The 20,100-nt window shown below is 41.2% G+C and overlaps 1 protein-coding gene across 2 annotated transcripts in view; it reads left to right on the top strand.

Annotated features, from left to right (window-relative positions):
- SEMA5B (semaphorin 5B) overlaps nt 1–20,100 on the top strand; it is a 263,423-nt gene that overhangs the window by 193,730 nt on the left and 49,593 nt on the right. For both annotated transcript variants that reach the window (XM_005415761.2, XM_031056895.1), the window contains 6 exons: nt 42–140; nt 875–1,088; nt 3,659–3,944; nt 8,235–8,370; nt 11,846–12,053; nt 14,133–14,340. In XM_005415761.2, coding sequence (XP_005415818.1) covers nt 42–140; nt 875–1,088; nt 3,659–3,944; nt 8,235–8,370; nt 11,846–12,053; nt 14,133–14,340 — 1,151 coding nt within the window. The remainder of the gene's footprint in view (nt 1–41; nt 141–874; nt 1,089–3,658; nt 3,945–8,234; nt 8,371–11,845; nt 12,054–14,132; nt 14,341–20,100) is intronic.

Consider the following 20,100-nt stretch of genomic DNA (forward strand, 5'->3'; position numbering starts at 1 on the left):
TATTTTCAAAAATCCTTTGTCTCTGTCTTGTGTCCCTATAGGAAGAGTGCCAGAATTATGTACGAGTGCTGATTGTTTATGGCAAGAAGGTTTTTACCTGTGGTACCAATGCCTTTTCACCAGTGTGTTCCAGTCGACAGGTCTGTTCTGCCTCTTCTACAGTGATGGAGAGGGTTGGATACATGCTCTGGGGAAGGACAGTCATTCATTTGGCAGGCTATCATGGCTAAAGAAAATATGTTCTAAATGTAGCTGACTGAAATTATGGTGGTTTTCTTCTTTGGGCTGCTTTGGGGCAATGACTGGTCTGCAGTTGGGGAACAAAAAGTTCATGTTATGGGTGAGTTTGGTCTGGAGAAAGTTCCGCTCATGTAAACCTTGGGTATGGCACTGAAAATGGGAAATATAGACAAGCTTAGCTCTGAGTACCTCCTGAGCTAAACACTTTAAAGTTGCTTTAAAATAAATGGCAAAACTCCCTTTGGGTTCAAGGGAGGCAGGAGCAGGTCCAGAAAAATGTTTGTATGTTTTTTTAAGGCCAGTATGTATTCAGGAGGTGTCTACAGAAGATTAAAAACCTGCACTTGCATGAGGAGCTCCTGATTACACCAAGGGGGTTTGGGCTTTATTGATTGGAGAATAACCCTTTGTGCAAAGCAACAGGATCAGTGAGGCTCAGACACAACTTCTTATGTTGGCAGACGTTGGCTGTAAAGATCAATTTTCAGTCATCACTAAGATTACATTCTCCTAGCTACCTGATTTTTAAAAATCAGGGATTTGCTCATAGATACTCAGGGGCAAACTAAATTCTTTATACCATTAAGAAAGTCAGATGCTCTTTAAATTTTCTTCTCTCTCCTTTTAAATACAGGTAGGAAATCTCAGCAAAATCATTGACAGAATTAATGGAGTGGCTCGGTGCCCGTACGACCCTCGGCACAACTCGACCGCTGTGATTACATCACGAGGAGAACTCTATGCTGCAACTGTGATTGATTTTTCTGGACGGGATCCTGCTATTTACCGCAGCCTTGGAAATGTTCCCCCACTTAGGACAGCACAATACAACTCCAAATGGCTCAATGGTAAAGTCATGTGGGTCACATCTGAGCAAGAGATGTATTAAAGTCAGCTTGACAGGCTTGTAAATCTTTCTCTCTCTTTTCATACTGAGATCCAGAGTTATGATGGGGAAGGGCTTCCGGAGCAATAATCAATGCAGCTTAGAAGACATTTAAAAAGAGCCTAGAATTATTTCAGAAAAGTTGATTTAGAATATAGAAAGTGGGTCTTATAGGCTACTTAACATATATATGGGTCTCTGTCTTGTGAGATGACCAAATACATCATTTTAACAAGAAAACAACTCAAAGATTTGAAAATCAAAATCAACTTAAAGCATCATATTGTTGACCCAGTTCTGCAGAGTGATAGGCACTCTTTACTTTCCCTGACTCAGCTGAAGATGCCTGGTTTCAGTGCAAGATCACTCCAAAAATGAGAAATTTCACAGCACATTATGTTCCATATGAGTCCATGCTGATGTGGATTTATAGTTATTAAAAGCAGCTCTTACCCAGTGTGAGAATACCCTGCATCAAGCAAGCTATAGAATTTCATCCAGCAATCCCTGAACTGAGTCCACACCTTCCAACTGGGGCAAAACACTTCCAGTCTGAGCAGACTGTAATGATGAAGACCCCAATATTCCCTCTGTCTCCTTTTACCCAGGTAAAATGACCAGATATTTGAAATATTTCTATTCGATTTCAGGACCTTTCAATTAAAGATAAGAGCAGTGGGACTGTGCACTCTCTGGAGCTTAATAAGACTGAGCTAGGCTTCTGCAGGCATCCTAAAGTCAGTATGGAGACCTGGAGTGCCAGGGGAAGGATGTCATCAGGAAAGACAGTGAATTAGGAACAAGAAGCATCATAGCCCATATACGCTCCTTGGAAACATGTTCCTCTTGTCTGTGCATGAATGCAAGATTCAGAAGGAAGCCACATTGGAACTGGGGAATTTAAGGAAGACAAACAGTAACAGTTCTCATATGTGACTGGAAAAACTCATGTGACTCTTGGATTTATAACCTTGTGCAGCATTGGTGACATCGGAGTAATTTCGTCCGGTTTTGGCCACTTTTCAACAAGAAACAGAAAACCTGAAGGTGATTCAGAGAAGAGCCATTCAGTGATTTGAAACTTGGAAAGCCTGCCTCACAGTGAGAGCCTTAAGGAGCTCAATTTATTTATCTTTCTGAAAAGGAGATAAAAGGTGTTTTGTTCATGATATGGAAGTACTTACATCAAGAGAAGATTTTGGAAAGGATAAAGTTCTTTAATCTAGCAGACAAGTCATGACAAGAACCTGTGATTGGGAGCTGAAACCAGATAATGTCAAATGGGAAAAGAAGTACAGGTTGCAGCTGGGTCAGTCTTCAGTGATTTGAACAAGTCACTGAGAAAAGTGATGGATGTAAAGCCAGGTGACATTGTCCACTAATATCAGATCTCCTTCGAAAGATGTGGTCTAATTCTCCTGTTAGTTACAGGATCTGATGGTGGAATTACAGGGTGAAATTCTCTGGCTTGTGTTAGACAGAAGGTCAGATTGGGGATCACAATGGTCCCTCTAAGGTTCATGGTTAGTTTGAGGGAGAAGTTTGACAAGAGATGATTTGCAGTGCCCTCCCCTCTGTACCATCATCTGTCTCCCAAACTTGCCTTGCAGCAGCAGTGGGCTGCCTTTCTGTGTTCTCCTTTCACTCCTGGACTGCAGCTTTAAAGGAATCTTGTCCTTCCCTTTAATCTTCTTCCTTTGAGCACTACTCAGAAATTAACATTGTGAAAACACCCCATTAAACCAACAGGTTTGGGGAAGGTTTGTTTGTTTGGTCAAATATTATTCATTGGCCAAACTTTTCCTTTTAACAAAGAAACTTTTAAGATAAAAGACTGTACACTTTAAAGTTTTGTTATATCCCAAATTAAAATATTTATTACTAAACCTACTAGTAAATTCAAAGTTCTTTTCAATTCTTGTGAAAATAATACTGAAAATTTTAGGAGAAAAAGCAGTAAGGAGAGCGCATTTCACTGCTGTCTGTCTCTGGCATGGTTTTGTTTTATGGACATAAGATAATCTTTTGTGCCTAGAAACTGGAAAGGGTTGATGATAAAAGCCAGATGTGACAGTGCTGGGAGAGTAGCTTGAATGTTTCAGTACAGCTGTCTGGGGAATCGGGCGGATGCTCGCAGCATATTTAACACATCATAAGGTCCACTTCAAAAGTGAATAGGTGAAGCAGCCCAATGGGGACACTTTATCTTGTAAAATGAGTATAGGTACAGAGGATAGTCATGCATATGCAAAATGTTGAACTCTGCTTTCACTGAAATCAGTAGCAGCTTTGCCAATAAAGTGGAGAAACAATGGGACCTTTCCAAGATCTGAAAAAAGGTACTAGAGCTATATCCTCATATATCATTATTCCCATCTACTGTTTTTATGTCCTCTGCTGACTCCAAACTCCCTGTGGTCCCAGCTTTGACAGGCTGCATAAATGGAGCTGGCACTGCAATGCATTGAGCAAGTCAGTGAGCGTGGATTGATTTCTAACCTATATAAATCTCTTCAAATGTTTGTTTTTCAGAGCCTAACTTTATTGCTGCCTATGACATCGGCTTGTTCACCTACTTCTTCTTCCGTGAGAATGCAGTGGAACATGACTGTGGGAAAACAGTGTATTCCCGTGTGGCAAGGGTTTGCAAAAATGATATTGGAGGGAGGTTTTTGCTGGAGGACACATGGACCACTTTCATGAAGGCCAGGCTGAACTGCTCCCGTGCTGGAGAAATCCCTTTCTATTACAATGAATTGCAAAGCACCTTCTACCTTCCTGAGCAAGATCTGATCTACGGTGTCTTCACCACTAATGTGTAAGTTGCACTGGCTTTACTGCCCTTCCTCTATCCCCAGCAGCCTGAGACTGACAATGTATTGATTTCTTAGACAGTCCGAGCAATCATTTTCAAAAGATCATTTGGTAAGTGTGAAAGAATAGATAGATCTGTGTTATCCATCATGACAACATAGCCTTAGGACAGTGTTTTTAATCCATGGTTCACAGATTCCTGGAGTCCATAAAAGGTGACTGTGCAGTTTTAGGGTAACTTAATTTGATGCAAACCTGGGCATTGACAGACCTCAGACTTTTTGTAGAGACAGTCCAACTTGTGTAGTTTAGAGAGATGATCTAAAAATGACCCAACAGAAATGCATTAATTTCCAGCCAGGCTAATTGACTGGACAATCTGACACATTTGTGTGAACGCTGGAGCTGGCCCATGAGATGGACAGGTGCACACACTTAGGAGAGAAGGGCTGGAAGGAGAAGAATGAGGCACATGGGATCACAACAGCCTAGACTGAAAACAACATCTATTGCAGTTGAACAGCACTGTAATAGCAAGGTTATGAGGGGCACAAGGCATTTAGCATTTCCAAGGCAGGATGGGGGAGGGACTTTACCTCTGCCAGACTGTTTGAGGTCCACAAATCAAAAGTAGTGATGGAACTCTCAGGGGAAGGCATGATTTCTGATACTTCATAATCACCTCTTCTTGGCTTGATATTGAAAAAACTTGTAATTGGAATGATTTAGTGTAGCTGTGAAAGCAGAAAGGAGAAGAGGAGTTAATTAAAAAATATATTAAAAAACTCATAATGTATATTTTTAAGTCAGGAAAGCTCAAATAACTTTTTCTCCGATGCCTAAGGCTAGGATGATAAGTTTCAAGCTATAAGCAGTCTGCATGGTATTGAGTTTCAATAATACATGTTCTCTAGGGAGGTGTTAGCCTGACGTGTAAACTAGAGAGTGAAAATCTGAGCAGTTACTCCGTATGGCAAATGCTCAAAGTGCCTTCCTTGTGCTGGGCAGCCAACTTGTTTGGGGTTTTTCTGTGCAGTGCTGTCCAATATGAATAAGGGCCTGTTCCCAGGGAGCCCACAGAAAACCAAAGCAGTGAAGCCCTGCTGAAGTACAAACCCTCCTGTTTTAATGTGTCACCTGCTGGTGTGACAGGGCTTGAACTTCAGCCCTTGAAGTCACAAAGCATCAGCCCCAACTCCTTGAGCTAAAGTGCTGTTGGGAGCCTCACTGTGAGTCAACAGAACCTGAATGTTCTTCCCCCTCTGTAAATTCCAAGAAATAGGTAAGTGTTTGGCCACCCTCATCCTCTTCCATGTTTTGTTTCTGTTCCATTGCCAATGTCAGTCAAAGTGAGCCAGCAGAGAAGCAACTAGAAAAAATAAACATGACTGAGCACTGCACCTTGACTGTGGGCTAGGGGTTGCACTGTCCTCAGATTGAAAGGCACATGAGTCATTCCTTAAAAACATTTAGAGGATATTGATATTTGCCAGACTTCCTGAGCATTAAGAGGAAATCTGGCTACTGCTTTGGGCACTTGAGATGACCCTTTTTTTTTTTTTTTTTTGCTGTTGAAGCAGACTTCTGTGCCCATATTGATAATGTTTTATCTATCCATTTGTCCATTCATCCAGCCAAGAATGGAAGTTGGAAATGAGAAAACTATTAATAACTGTAATTTATTTTTCAAATTGGTGACATTTTTGCACAATCAAGGGGGAGACATAGACTAGCTTTGGCTGGGACAGTTCTCTTCTGCTGTGTCCATCTCCCAAGTCTAACATGAGATGTGATGAGTGTTACCTGTCTCCTCAGGGTACACTTGAGCATTCTTTGTACATCAGGGATGTAGGATCTCTCTTTTATCTTCTGAATATAATATGCAACATTTGTGTAATTGAAGAAATTAGTAATTGATAACAGCTGAAGTTAGATCAAATAGCATTTTGGGTCTACAACATAGTGTTCTTTTAAAAGTTCAAAGAGAAAATGTTCCAATTTGTCATCCAACTAGAGAAATAATGGTAATTATTCTTTTAACTTTCACTGGGGCTTATATCATGCTACATGAGCTCTGCATACCAAAGAGGGTCAATTTATGCACCAGTCTGAGTTTCTTTGTGATAAAATGCCAATGCAAAAAAAAAACTATGATTTTTTTTTTCTTTTTTTTTTTTCTGATGTTTACAGGTATTTTTTACTTTGGAAGGTTCATGTTTATGAATTTAGGGTCATCTTATAAAAAAGGGGAATTAGTGGTTGTGGCCAACGCCCACATATAGATTTATTGCTTCATGTTATGTTATACCCAGCTGAATCAGTGGGAAAGAGAGCTTTTGGGGAAAGCTGCTGATGAAATATTTAAGATGTTTTTATTAAAATTTTCTGGGAGGTAATAGAGACAATGTTAAAACCTCTTTGAACTTAACCCATTCTTTAAACCAGCTAGTTAGTCACAGGAGGTAGGAGGTGGGAATAAAGGAAGTTGCACTTCACACCAAAACACAGGGGCCAGCTGCACCAGTTGATGTCACTGGCTTGAGACTGGGATCAAACTTTTCATAAGGAGGTATGGGAAATATGCCAGACCACAGATGGAAAAGAAAATGGTCCACAGATTTAATGGAAAACTCTTTCCTTTCTCCTTTCCAGCAAAGAGAAGAGGCTAAACTATGAAGTCCTTAGCAGGGCCCTAAAAATATTCTTTTTTTTTCCTCTTTCTTTTAAGTATTTTCATTAGACTAGTGGAATTTTATTCTTTCTTTTCCTTTTTCATTTTCTCCCTCATTGTCTTTTTTTTCCTGTGTGTGCCTCAAGGCATTTACTTGTCATCCATCATTAGGTTTGTCTTAAAAGCTGCTGTCTGTGAGCATGCACTGCATCAGCAGTGTTCAGACAAAAGTGGAGAAAGGTTTGCCTGGCATTGCTTTGACATGTTCAAAGTGAGCTACTCCATCATTCTGGGGATGCAAGGGGCAGGGGGGAGCAGAGAATGGGAAGGCAAAGCAGGAAGTCCTTCCTGATGTTGTATTGCTAGGAAGAAATATGCTGTGAAAGAATCTGTTCTTCTGCTTTCCAGCCTGGAATGGTGAAGAAAGGCTTTTTTTGTGTGTGCAAGAGAGTGTAATTATTGGTTTAGTTAAAAAAAAGCAAAAAAGTGTTCTTTTCAGGGAATTCAAATTGCCTTAATTAGCAAAAAGATTCATACAGAAGGGCTTGGGTTATTTAAAAGGCACGGTGATGAATCAGTCTCTCATGCTGGCCCTATTTTTGGTTTTATTTTGATATCTTTTTCTCTAAACCTTGTGGTTTTCCTAAAGAAAAAAAAAATAAAAAATAAAAAAAAAAAAAGGAGGGGGAGGAGGGAAGAACTGTGGACAGGTTTGAATTTCAGGTCATCACTTATCAAATGTCCCTCTGAGTCAGTTTTGTTAAGGTCACCATCTAGGAAGTGCTCTCCAACCCTCTCGAGGCAGGAGGAGATGAGCTGGCTCAGGACCCTGCAGAAGTGAGTCCTCCTGGACTGAAATGGAACAGCAAAGGCCAAGTGATCTGTGTGCAGAGTGACTGGGCAGCCCAGCATCCCTAAAACACACTTCTTTCCAAAGAGTCCTTCCCACAGCAGCATTTCCCTCACCGTGCTGTGCCTCCCCTGGCTGAGTGTGCTTGAACAGTCTGCCCCAGACAGATCCTGTTCCCACCTGGGAACACACAGAAGTGAACTGTGGTCATTGAAAACAGAGGTTTTCATGAATTAGCAAGACCTTTTTGCATGCTGAGCTGCTGTCAGAACCAGCTGGTTTGTCACTGTCACCTTTTCCCTTCCACTGCATGTGTATAAATATAATACTAGGTAATAGATTTTATAGCTGAAGATTTCAGGAACCTGTAGAAACAGAATTTCACCTTGAGAAACAACAAGAGATTAAAAATTAGCTTGTTTGTCATCAATAAAGATAGATAGGTTGTTAAAAAAATAAAAGTAAAACCAGACACAAATAATCCATGCAAATTAAACTGTGTTCACCTTTCTTGTCAGAACTGCTTCCATGGCCCTTAAATCTCTGACATTTTAAAACCAAACTTTAAATTCATTCTCAAAATTGTCACGCAAGTCATCTGCATTTTACAGTTTATTTATTTATTTATTTATACTCCCTGTGAGATTGGTATCACTGTACATCTACCTAGCAATTTACATGTATTTTATTTGAGTGGAGTTTGATGTCTGTTATGATGAAAATGTCAATGTTCTAATGATTAAATTGATTTTTTTTCCCCTCCCCTTTTCCAGAAACAGCATAGCTGCCTCAGCAGTGTGTGCCTTCAATCTGAGTGCCATTACTCAGGCATTTAATGGCCCCTTCCGCTACCAAGAAAACCCAAGATCAGCCTGGCTGCCAACGTTAAACCCCATCCCCAATTTCCAGGTACTGCTGTTGCCCTTTTCTGCAGTTTACTGCAGTCCCTCTGATGCTCTGTCCCTTCAGTGGGTTGATTTGTGTAGGGCTCATTTTTCCAGGTAGACCCATGGTACAGATAAATTGTATTACTCCACATTTATGGGTGTTTTAGTCTGTGGAACTCCTTGCCATTAAATTCATGGCAAAAATTGAATGGTTTAAGGAATAATAAAAATGTTCTGGGTTTTTTATAATAATGAATGATTTAAATCTCTGTTGCACTTATCACTGACACATGTGCTCTAAGGATGTGATTCTCACAAGTGGCTATAAGGCATGTCCCTACTAGAACTGGAAAGGACTGAAAGCTGAAGCTGGACAAAGTCAAACTAGAATGGAGACAATCTATATTTTTTAAACAAGAAAGGTAATTAACCACTGTGACTCTGCAAGGAAGTGATGAATTTTCCATCACTTGATAGGGCCCCTAAGGCTACCAGTGCTTCAGTGGAAGATGAATGACTTTCTAACACATGGTGGCTCAGCCAGAAGCCATGGACATGTTGCCACAGTAACTGGTGGAAGGGTACGCATGAGGATTGTCACAGGGGTTCCTTCTCCTTTTAAAAATCTTTGAGTTTATGAATGAGCAACTTTCCAGGATTATCAGTTAAAGCAATTTTGAAAATTATAAAACAGTTTCAGTTGCTTTATCACCAGATCCAGTCAGTGTGGGGCAGAGTATGCGTATGACAGCCCTGACAACCCTGAGTCTTCTGGAGCATGAGCCCATTTTACAGCTCAGCTCCTTCCCAGCAGGAGAATCCTGGGGAGGATGGACTTGTCTTCATGTCCTTGCTTCCCCATGGCAAATCCTTTCGGCCTGATTTTCTGAATCTGGCTCTCCTTTATTATGGCAAATATGCTGAGGCTGCCTGCAAGTGCCATCTGCCTTCAAACTGGTGATGTCAAGGACCTTCCAAAAAGAACTCTACAGTTGTCTGAAATCACAGCAAGAGCAGATGGGAGACAGGTCTCTGCTGCAGGCAGGGACAGCCTTGTCTTTCTGCTCAGGAACCTGATTTCTTCTCCTGGATTCCCTCTTGGCACCTGACTGAGGACTCCAGCCCATATGAGGTGGGACAGGCTTGGCCTCTTGATCACCCTCTCAGCTTGGTGCACTCAAAACCAAGAAACAAGGTCCGACCATGCCAAACATAGCCAGGTTTTTGTTGTTGTTCTTGGTTTGGTTCATTTTTTTAATTTAAAGGGATTATTAAGGCAAACTGAGAATCAAGGACTTTCTGTCCCTTGCTAGGCTAACCCAGAAGGAATAGTAAAGGACTTTGGAAGGCATTTCCATGTAGAGAAAAGTATCAGATAAAATGTGGAGTGTAAAGATTGCAGCAGCAAGATGAAAGAAAAGGGTCAGAGGAAAATAAGGAAAGGAAAAAAGAGGTATGTGGTAGACAAAAGGAAGATTGCAAGAAGAGATTAAGATGTTTTTCAAGTACAGAAGGAACAAGAGGTCAGTGAGGAGCCTTAAGGAGATGACAAGGCTAATTTAGTGACAGAAGAGGCAGATATTGCAAAAACATTAAATTAATTTTTGTGCCTCAGTGTTCACAAAGAAAGATGAGGGAAGCATGCCAGATTTTTTTTTCTTGCAGAGAAGAAGGAGAAATACTGAAGGATGCAGAGGACCAGGACAGTACAGATAATCAGGAAATTAGAACAAAACAACATTAAACTAAATCAGAGGGATGCTGCGTCAGCACATGAGCTGCCAATAGACCAAAAGAATTATCTGTGACTTGCTGAGAACAGAAAACAAAACCAACAATTACATTCTTGCCTCTGGGACTCCTTTTAGGTGATGCTCTAGAAGGAAAAGTCAATGGGGAGAAAAGTATGCAAAGGAAGACAGTGGTGTGAACCAGAAGGAGCATAAGATGCAACATGAGAGAGATCTAAGAACTCTTTAGAATGTGGGATGAGTCATGAACTAAAAAAAAGGCCATTGCACTAGAAACAACCATTAAAAGCCACCTGAGGACACATTAAAAACCCACAGATGTTTCCTTAGTCTGGCTATCCAGGAAGATGCTTAAATTGATTAAAAAGTGACCATATTCATAGGTTGAGAATTAACATAACTGTTCTCCTAGTTCACACAACCTCTAGACTATTGTAAAGCTTAGTACACCAGCCACTGGAATCCATATTTACTGTGTGAATATGTGTTAAATCCCTGACAACTCATTTTAGCACCTAGTGGGAGAAGGGCTGCGTGGTGCACCCAGGAAAGGCAGTAATACCTCCAAGAGTTGCTGTGATGTGAATGGAGAGTGTGCACGTGGGAAATTTGTACAGCTCAACTGCTGTAATCAGCATCCTCATTCTCAGTATTCTGACTTTTCTTCAAGGAAAACCCAAACACCTGGATCCAAAATGAAGAAAAAAAATGTGTGGGATTTTATTTCTAGTGAAATTGCTTAGGTGTGAGTTTCATTTAGTGAGTAGTGAAGTTGTTCGTTGACTGAGTGTGGGACTTGGCAGGATTTTGTTGTACCACTGTCTCCCATGGTCTTGGGAAGATAACTAACCAGTCACCCTGCTGCCTTTTGGAGTGATAAATTTTTTGCCCTCCAGGCATGATATTGTGGGGAAGAGTGAGATCCAGCCCCAACAAGTGACATGGACCAAAAAAGTAGCACTGGCTTTTGAAAATATTGAGTTCTAGAGATTAATCTAAGATGGCAACTCAGGTCTTAAAATGAGTTTTCCACCGGTTTAAAAGACACAAGATGTGCTCTTCTTCTTCCCAGTTCCTGCTGTACAAGGGAATTGAGTCCTGTTTCAGTGCCTCCCTTGGTGCTGGAGGATGGGTAGTCATGGCTTGATCTGCTATTTGCTGTCAGGAGAAAAGGGTATGGGGGGAGCTTGTCGTTAATCTGCCTTGCCTCAGATGCAGCTGGGGGAGCCTGTCCAGAGGGGAGCACATCAAAGACAAGCAATATGGCAAGTTTGGTTCTTTGGTGCAAAACCAGTCCATTTTTAGGTTTTTTAAACTCCAGCTTTTGTTCATTGTACAGACTGAGATGCTAGGTAGTGTCTGAAATATTTTAAGGATTTATCACCACAAAAATTTTCTCTCCACTGCTACCTTTAAATGATTCTACAACTAGTTTTAATTCTTTCTTTTTCTCCATGGTTTGTTGAAGGCTTTTGCCCTTCTGCTGTGCTGGTTGAGGGTATCACAAGGGAATGAAACTCTATATTGCTGATCAGCAGGAGAAAAGGAAACTAGGAGAAACTAGGAGAAAAGTTTTCATAGAGTGGGCTAAAGGCCAAATCTAGGCAAAGGACCTATGATCAGGCTACGTGCCTGATCCTGTGACCCTCACACAGACCCACCTCCCCAGGAAATCAACAGGAGATGAGTTTCCATGCTGGGCTGGGTAGATGATGCACTTTCTGAAATTCAATTTTCTGTATTTAGTGTGGGACACTGAATGATGACAGCCCTAACGAGAACCTGACGGAGAGAGTCCTGCAGGACGCCCAGCGCCTGTTCCTGATGAACGACGTGGTGCAGCCAGTGACTGTGGATCCCTACGTGACTCAGGACAGCATTCGCTTCTCCAAACTGGTGGTTGATATTGTTCAGGGGAAGGATACTCTCTACCATGTCATGTATATTGGAACAGGTAAGAGCGTGAGGGCTTCAAACAGTTCCTCCTGCTTGCTTGTAGACCTAGCAGCCCTGAGAGCTCAGTTGGGAAGACCTTACACAGTTGTCATTCAATATGGTTTTGGTACAAAACCGCATGGAAGTTGTTTGCCTGAGTAAATTAAAAGCAGGATGGAGGACTTGAGGCAGAGTCCCAAGTGATCAGACTATAAATCTCCATGGTGTTTAAAAAGAACAATAACATTTTTCTCCCTCTTATAAAAACATCTTTCAACTAATCAGGCTAATAAATAACAGGGGGGAAGAGCAGAGGTGGCTGGAATGCTCATGTGGTTTCATGCATGTCAGTTGCCTCTCAGTGCTATGACAGATCCGTTTCTGAATAAGCAATAATAATGCATAACCTCTAGGCTTGCCCAGGGATTTAATTGTGTCTTTCTTTGCACTTTCATGGTCCTACTGGTGTATGGCTCCCAGTGCTTTTGGGAATGGGCATGCACTGAAGTTCAAGGCAGATAGGGAAGCTGAGTGCTTTTTCTGTGGGAGCATAGCAAGCCAGTGGTAGAATTAAGTGTATGATTTAGTCTCTTGATTTTGACTTCCATCCACTAATTAGCAGAATATGTTGCATCTTCTGAAAAGCACAGGTATCTTGGATGAGTGAAAATGCTGAAAAAGGACAAAGTGTTATAAATGGTTATCTTAGCCCATAGTAAAACTAATGATAGAGGTTAAATTAAATACTTTGATTAATCAGAGCATATGGCCAGCCTCATGAGTATAATGTTGTTATCTTCTGCAGCAGAAGCTTTGACTTTAGAATAAGATGGATTGCTTCCATAAGTGTTCATTTAATCCCACATCTGAATGCAGAGTCATTGCCTTATTCTCATGTTTAGGAGAATGGACCTTCAGGACTTTGTCATAATTTATCTAACTTTTACCACCACGTATTTCAAAAGTGATCATCTTGGTTTATTATTTATATGTTCTAGCAACACTCCCAGTATGGGAACTCCATGAACATTGATTATGATGAGAATATTGTACTTAAATGGAAATACAACATGGTTTGGCCAATATGATATCTTGATATTTAAAGTGAGGGGTCCAAGCTACAAAACCTTACAGAAAGTTGGAGTACTTCCTGCCTCATATCATTAGTGTAGAAAGGTCCAGTGCCATAATCTTAACTACTTACTCATGTTTGCTTAGTGGCTGAAGAGTAAGATCTGCTGAAAATGTTTAAACCTGTGAAATGCTTCAGTAGAGGCAGCCCTGAGCACAAACTCAGTCCTGAGGCTAACTGAGCCCAAACTTCAGTCTTGTTCCACATGTAAGTGAAAGGGAAACTTCACATGGTGGCCAACCCCAAGATTATAAATTGCTGAGCTTTGGCACCAGTGCAGAAGTTACTAGAACAGAAAGATTAAGTTTCATGAACCATCCGGCTGACTGTCCTCTTGAAGGTTTCAATGAAAAGTGGTGTGCATTAATCTCCCACAGTGTAACAGATCTTTAAATTGTTTAGCTAAGAGCACTGTGAGCACAAACATGGATGTTTCTGTGTATGCACTCCTCATGCCATAACATTCCCTTGTCAAGCTGGCTTCTTCCAGGAAGAGGATCAATTAGGTCTGTGACCCATGCAGTCATTATGGAGGCCTCAAAGATTTCCAGCAGGGCTGCTGCATCTGTTATCGTTTGTCATGACATCAAATCACACTGATCTGCTCCATAAGCCAATAGAAATACTGACTAAAGGCACCAGAAATGATTCTTGCCATCCTGGGTCACCTTGCTCTGTAACTCTCTGGTAACAGGACCAGACTCCTCTGCCTCAGTCCTCCAACTGGGAAAAACTGACAGGTGCTCACTGTCCAGATGGTTCACATCCTCCTGAATTCCCATGTAAGTGCATTCTCAGGTGGTTTCTGCTGAGGATTGTAACGATTGTAACCATGGGCAGCAGGTGACCCAGAACTAGGTTAAACCAGATCTGTAAAGGTGACATTAATATTTCCCTCTTTAGGCAGGTATGAAATGAAGTCACTGCCTCCAAAATTTACTTGTGCCTTGTTTCTTGTTCTCTTAGAGTATGGCACCATCTTGAAGGCCCTTTCTACCACTAACAGGAGTCTGAGGAGTTGTTATTTAGAGGAAATGCAGATCCTCCCTGATGGACAACAGGAAGCAATCAAGAGTCTCCAAATCCTACACAGCGACAGGTCACTCTTTGTGGGTCTAAATCATGGAGTGCTAAAAATTCCTTTGGAGAGATGTTCCATGTACAGAACAGAAGGGTAAGTAAATTTACAGCTCTAATAGATCCTTGCTGGAGTGCATCTCCTTACAGATACATGCATAACAGGAGCAATGAGGATAAGCAATTTTTTTTTCTAAATGTTAATTAGTCCTCTTCAGAAATTAATCATATGTTTACCAAGTAAGGATTTACAATATTTACTTCTGTTTTTGTGGGGTTTTTTAAAACATCATATTATAGTGTTGCTTTTATTAAGTCCATGTGTTTTCCTGGTGGTTCTTATTGGCAGTATGGCTGAGGGTTTTTGAATTTGGGTTGCAGCCAGCCTTTCCTTGCTTATCGGAGTGATCACCTCTCAAACATAGGATTAGGCAGGGCTGGGCTCTGTGGCAACTTGTTATTGCTTTTGGAAATCAATAGTTCATCTCAGCTATGTGTGACACCTCTTACACCTGGATAGATTCTGTGCCTTGATTGTACCTTATAAAGGGAGTAGGAAAAATGACTTTTTCTAATTGTTTGCCTTGGCTCCAGAGCAGTCTTCCACACAGGACTGTAGAAGGTTTTTGCATCCAAATGGTGCCTCTCCGTTTAAGCAGGTGAAAGTGTAAGAGCTGCTGTTTGAGACAGATGCTGAAATATTCTCACTGGGTGCTGTGGGCATTTACTTGTTTACATCTCTTGAAAATACTTTTCCTTCTCCTCTCATGCTTTTGCCTTGCTTCTCTCTGTGCGAGTTTTGTGTGAAACTGATGTCCTCTGTGCTAGACAAGAAGAACGATTTTGTTAGCAACATTTAAACAGATTCCCTCTTCCATGGCCTACTGCAAGATGTCCCTGTTCTCCTGCCAAAAAAACTGATATAGAAAATGTCACCATAACTTTTTTTTCAACAAGTAGAGTTTATCTATCAGCTTGTCTAAATCCATGCATGTCTAAAACAGACGGACACAAAAGTGTTTAGTAAGAGAAAACCACAGCTGGAAAATGCCATCCTGTCCTTAGCCCTTAAAAGCAGAGATTTTAAAAGGTAGAACATAACAGCTGTCCTTTTCAGGCTGTCCTGTAGTCTCAGTCTGAGAATATTTATGTGTGTATACATATATATGATCCAGTTTCAAGAGAAATGAGTTCTTCCTTTCCTTTCTCCTTCCTAATCTTAAATTCAGCTTTCCAGTAATTTATAGATGCTGTCCTATTTTCAGCCTGCCCAAGTACTTTGTATGACACTTCCATTAAAATTCAAATGTTGGAGGTTTGCTGAATTTCCTTAAAATGGGGCAAGCAAGAAAAAATAAGTGACTGGAGAGCAGACAGGTGGGTCATCTCACAGGACCACCATATTTAGGTCCTGGAGGCTGCAGAGCAACCTTGTATAAGCTTATCCCAGCAAAACAAAAACCTGTCCTTGCAGAGGTTCCCTTGCCTGCTGGTGACCAAAAGCAGCCTCAGTTTTATGCACTGTATGGCAGAGTCCTGGCTGAAATGACTGGGAAGTTCGTGTACCAGTACTGTTTTTTTTCTAAAACAAACTTCCTGGAGGCAATTTTGAGTGAAATGAGAAAACAGCCCAGTTCTTCAGGGTTGGGAGACTCAAATTTTGCCTCCATTGACTAGTTTCATGATAAAAATCAGCAAAACCCAGCCACTGGACAATAGCAAAGTACATGAGATAGGTCCTGATGACATGGTGGGGTGTGAAGTGGGAGGCAAGAATTTGCTGAATTTGGATGCTGACCATTTAGTGTTCTTGTGCACATTGCAAACCATCCTTTGCCCTGTTGGTGAGTCTTGTGCATTTGGAAAAAGGAAGGAAAAAAAAAGAAAATGCAGGAAAGCCAAGAAATTTCATCATTTATTTATTTGTTTGAGAGAATGTTTATGATATTATTATTACATTTTAGACTTAGAGTTTTCCTTTTTTTTTTGTCTAGGAAATTTTCAACTGCAAATTTTTCAGCTGCAAGTGTTGGAACCCTTTCTCCCCCTTAGCATCCTGGCTGTGTAGGTGATAAGTCAATTTGACCTCCTTTGTATTTCTTTCAATCCTGAACAGTATCAAGAAGGATATTTTAATTTCCTCCAGCGCATTCCACCTGGCACTTCTCCTGGGCTGTGATTTATTGCTTATTGTTGTGTCTATATTTAATACACGCCAATATTCAACCACTATGGGAAGAAGAGCTCCCGCCCCTACAACACTCCCTGCTTACTTTTTTGTTGTGCTGTGACTTCGTGACTGGCCTCCTTGAAAAGCTCTGGTTTCAGCAGCTTTTATAATGTAATTGTTGTGGTGGGGCAGCTCCTTGGAGGTGATGGAGAGAATTTGTGCCTCCCAGGCAGGAATACCACATTGTTTGTTGTAGGCTCTGCCTTCTCTTATCAGGAAACTTTTCAGCCTTTTAGACCCCGGGGGCTGATGTGGGTTTATGATTGCTGTTACAGAGCTGTTGCCTTCGACCTGCCTTCCTCTTCCTCCTCCTCTTCCTCCATATCAAGAGAAAATTGACCCTAGCATTGATCGCGACCAGCGATCTTTGCTGCTCTGCTGCTTTAAAACCTCGGGGCTTGCTACCGAGGCTCAGAAGTGGGGCAGAGGGAAAAACAGCAGCAAACAGAAGAGATGGAAAGGGATAAGGATTTCTGCCATCTCCTTTACTGTTTGTTTATTGACACAGCACCAATTTAATCTCTTAAATGGTGACTAGTAAGTCAGCCCCGTGTCTTGATGTAGTGGGTGTCTGAGCAGTGTTTTGTGTGTGCCCACTGACCTGTCTCAGTCTGTCTTTTCAGAACAGCCACTCTTAGTAGCAGGGACACAGGAAGACATCTGTAATGTCAGCTGCCCAAATTTACAGGCTGGACTTGGCTGCAGGGACCTTCCCTCATGCGTGTGTGTTCCTGGTGTTTGTCTTTCCTGCTCTCTTGAGTGCTGCTGTTCCCCACTCACTGGAGACTCTTAGGAAGATGTCCAACATAAGCAAAACCTATAAGCCCTTTGAATATGCAGAATGTTTTGAAGGTTGCTTTGCTGGGTGGTAGTTTGGCTGTGCTTGCTGCTGAATTTTGCATGGCTTTGAAATCTTTGTAACTTCCCTGCAATTTTCAAATGAGCTTCGATTTTTTTTTACTTCAAGTTGCCCCCAAGCTTTGGTGAGGAATATTTGAAGAACCAGTACTACAGCCTTATCACTGACACCACTGTATCTTTAGAATGTGCCTGAACAAAATCCCAAATCTGAATTTCAGAGCTGAGGACCTCAGATCTGCAGCATTATTTTCAGGTGGGATGTATCTGTAAGACATAGTTTAGTAATTTTTTTCAAAGACTGAGGTGCAGTTATGCGTTTTTAGAATTGCAATCAGACAGATAGGAAAATGAAGCTGGTTGTCTCAAGGAATAGTTTATGATCTCTTTCTGTTGACTCTTTGCAGCATCAGAACCATGGAAACCCTGAGGTGGGCCAAGGATTTTGATTGCACATTTAAATGAGGAAAAGAAAATGTTTGGAAATAAGACCAGACAGTCTCTTGAATACCCACCCCTTCTCCTCTCTCTGTCCCCAGCAGTTTATTTTAATGCACTTAATTTTGATATTCATTTCTTCCTCTTTCTCCTTCCATAATTTTTTTCTGCATAAAACTTGCAGTTAACATGATGCAGGTTGCAGTTTTGGATGTACAGCGTGGTTCTGGGGATAGCTTGGCTTGCCTGTGCTCTCCCTGCTATGCTGTGGGCATCTCCCAGGTTGTGGCAGTGCCACCTCAGGTTACCTTCATGGCAGTGTGGATTGTCCTGCTTCCAGAGCCAGGTCCTCTTGCACACAGCTATGACATGCTCTTACCTGAACCCTTGCCTGCTTTTTGACCCGATTGCAGGAATTTGCTCTTGAGTGATGGTGAGTTTTTGCCCTCTTACTTGGCCTAAATTCTTCTGAACATCCCCTCCAGCCATGGTACTTAATGCAAAGCTGGCAGAAATGACTCAGCTGACAAGGACTCTTATTTGCTGACTTGATATCTGTGAGAGAAGCACAGCTCACCTCTAAATAGCTCTGGGCCAGTGATCACAGAAACTAAGTACATATTGGTGAGCAACTCCTGAAATGGCTCCAGGGAGTTTTTGGAAGAAAAGGGTCAGCAGCTACACTAAAGAAGCAGAGAGTTTTTTGCCCTCTTTGTCTCTCTCCAAAGTGGAACTGTAGCTCCAAGCACAATCACTGTACCATCTCCACCTGTGAGGGGTTTGAGATATCACATGGAAGATTGCTTTGGAGTTTAATGTTACGTTCTTTTTTTTTTTAAGCCTTATATGATGCAAAATCCTCTGTCGCAAAGGAGTGAAGTACGCAAAGGAGTGAAGTAGGATTCTAAAACCTGAATTACGGGATTACCATATTTCAGGACAAAAGCTATTGGGGAATTTGTTTGGAGAAATAACATAGTCTGGGAAGAGGTATAAAAATTTTCCTGGAAATCCTCTGACTTCTTCATCAGAATAATGATAGCTCCTTGAAGGACAAGCAATGAATTATTGTTTGGTAAAAAGAAAAATGTTTAAAAAGGCAGGGGAGAGAACAGGGACACTTGCTCAATGGAGGCCAGCATCCAGCAGATCGCTGAGGCAACACTGATGGCCAGATTGGTCATCAAAGATCTTGAAAATCCAACACTTTTTCTTTGCTGAGGCTGTTGAAAATCTGGCCCAGATTTTGTTTTGAAGATCTGCCTGAGAGTTTAAAAAAATATTCAGCACATTGAATATCCGTTTAAAAATAGAGGCAAAAGGAAAGGTAACAGACTACAAAAATGTTGTCATAAAGCTTAATCATTAATTTCCATCTGTTCTGGCTGATATGGCCTCTCCACAATTAAGGGAATTAGCTAATTATTGTATCACCAATAATGCTGAAAAGCTTTGGAAGACTTCATAGGCAGAAAGGAGAGTGCTCAGCCCAATGTTTTGTCATCCACAGTATCCAATAATACATCAGAATAAATCACTAAACATCTGGTTTGACATTCTGGTTGCATTTAAGAAAATAGCGAGACTCCCACTGACAGAGAATGAAGACATCAAACAGAACCATGATCACTAAAGCTCTTGGAAAGAATGAAGTTTGTAGATGAAATGGATCTGTGTTCTTTAAATAGAAGTACAAAATTATACCATTTTCTCTATCCTGACAACACATTTGCATCTGCTGTAGCAGGCAATTACTCCCATTTTCTTTAATGTAGCTGTTTATATATGTAAAGTTAAGTGCATCCATACTATTTGCAGGATATGGACCTCTAAGGTTTGAAGGGATGGTAAGGTCTAAGGAATGTGGCTTTCAGAATAGCAGTCAAAGAGCTTCACTTGAATGGTCTGGGAAAGGGATGTGTCTGAAATTGGAAATAAAAAGCCGACGACGATAAGCAGTGAGGTAGTGAGCTGGGGCATGTTTCCTGTAAGATGCCAGAGAGATTGGTTCTCAGTTTCATCTTATTTGACATTATCTTTAATGGCATGGAAGAAAGAAAATAGCATACTTTGTAGATGGCATTTAAGTATGAAGGAATCACAAGTAACAGTGAGGAGAGAAATGCAGTGCAGGGCCAGCAGGGAAAGCAGCAAGAGGCTGAGCTTGAGGAATAAGCCTGTGCTGAGATTTCTGGTGCATGTGCTGCTGAAAAAGAGACAGGATACAAAATAGGAAGGGGCTAATTCATCTGCTCCCAACCAGATGAATTATTACAGTTTTTCTCATTTCTACTAAATGCTCAAACCAATGACATGTACTATATTAATTTT

The sequence above is a fragment of the Geospiza fortis genome, unplaced genomic scaffold (genome assembly GCF_000277835.1).
Source record: "Geospiza fortis unplaced genomic scaffold, GeoFor_1.0 scaffold112, whole genome shotgun sequence".
Classification (NCBI taxonomy): domain Eukaryota; kingdom Metazoa; phylum Chordata; class Aves; order Passeriformes; family Thraupidae; genus Geospiza; species Geospiza fortis.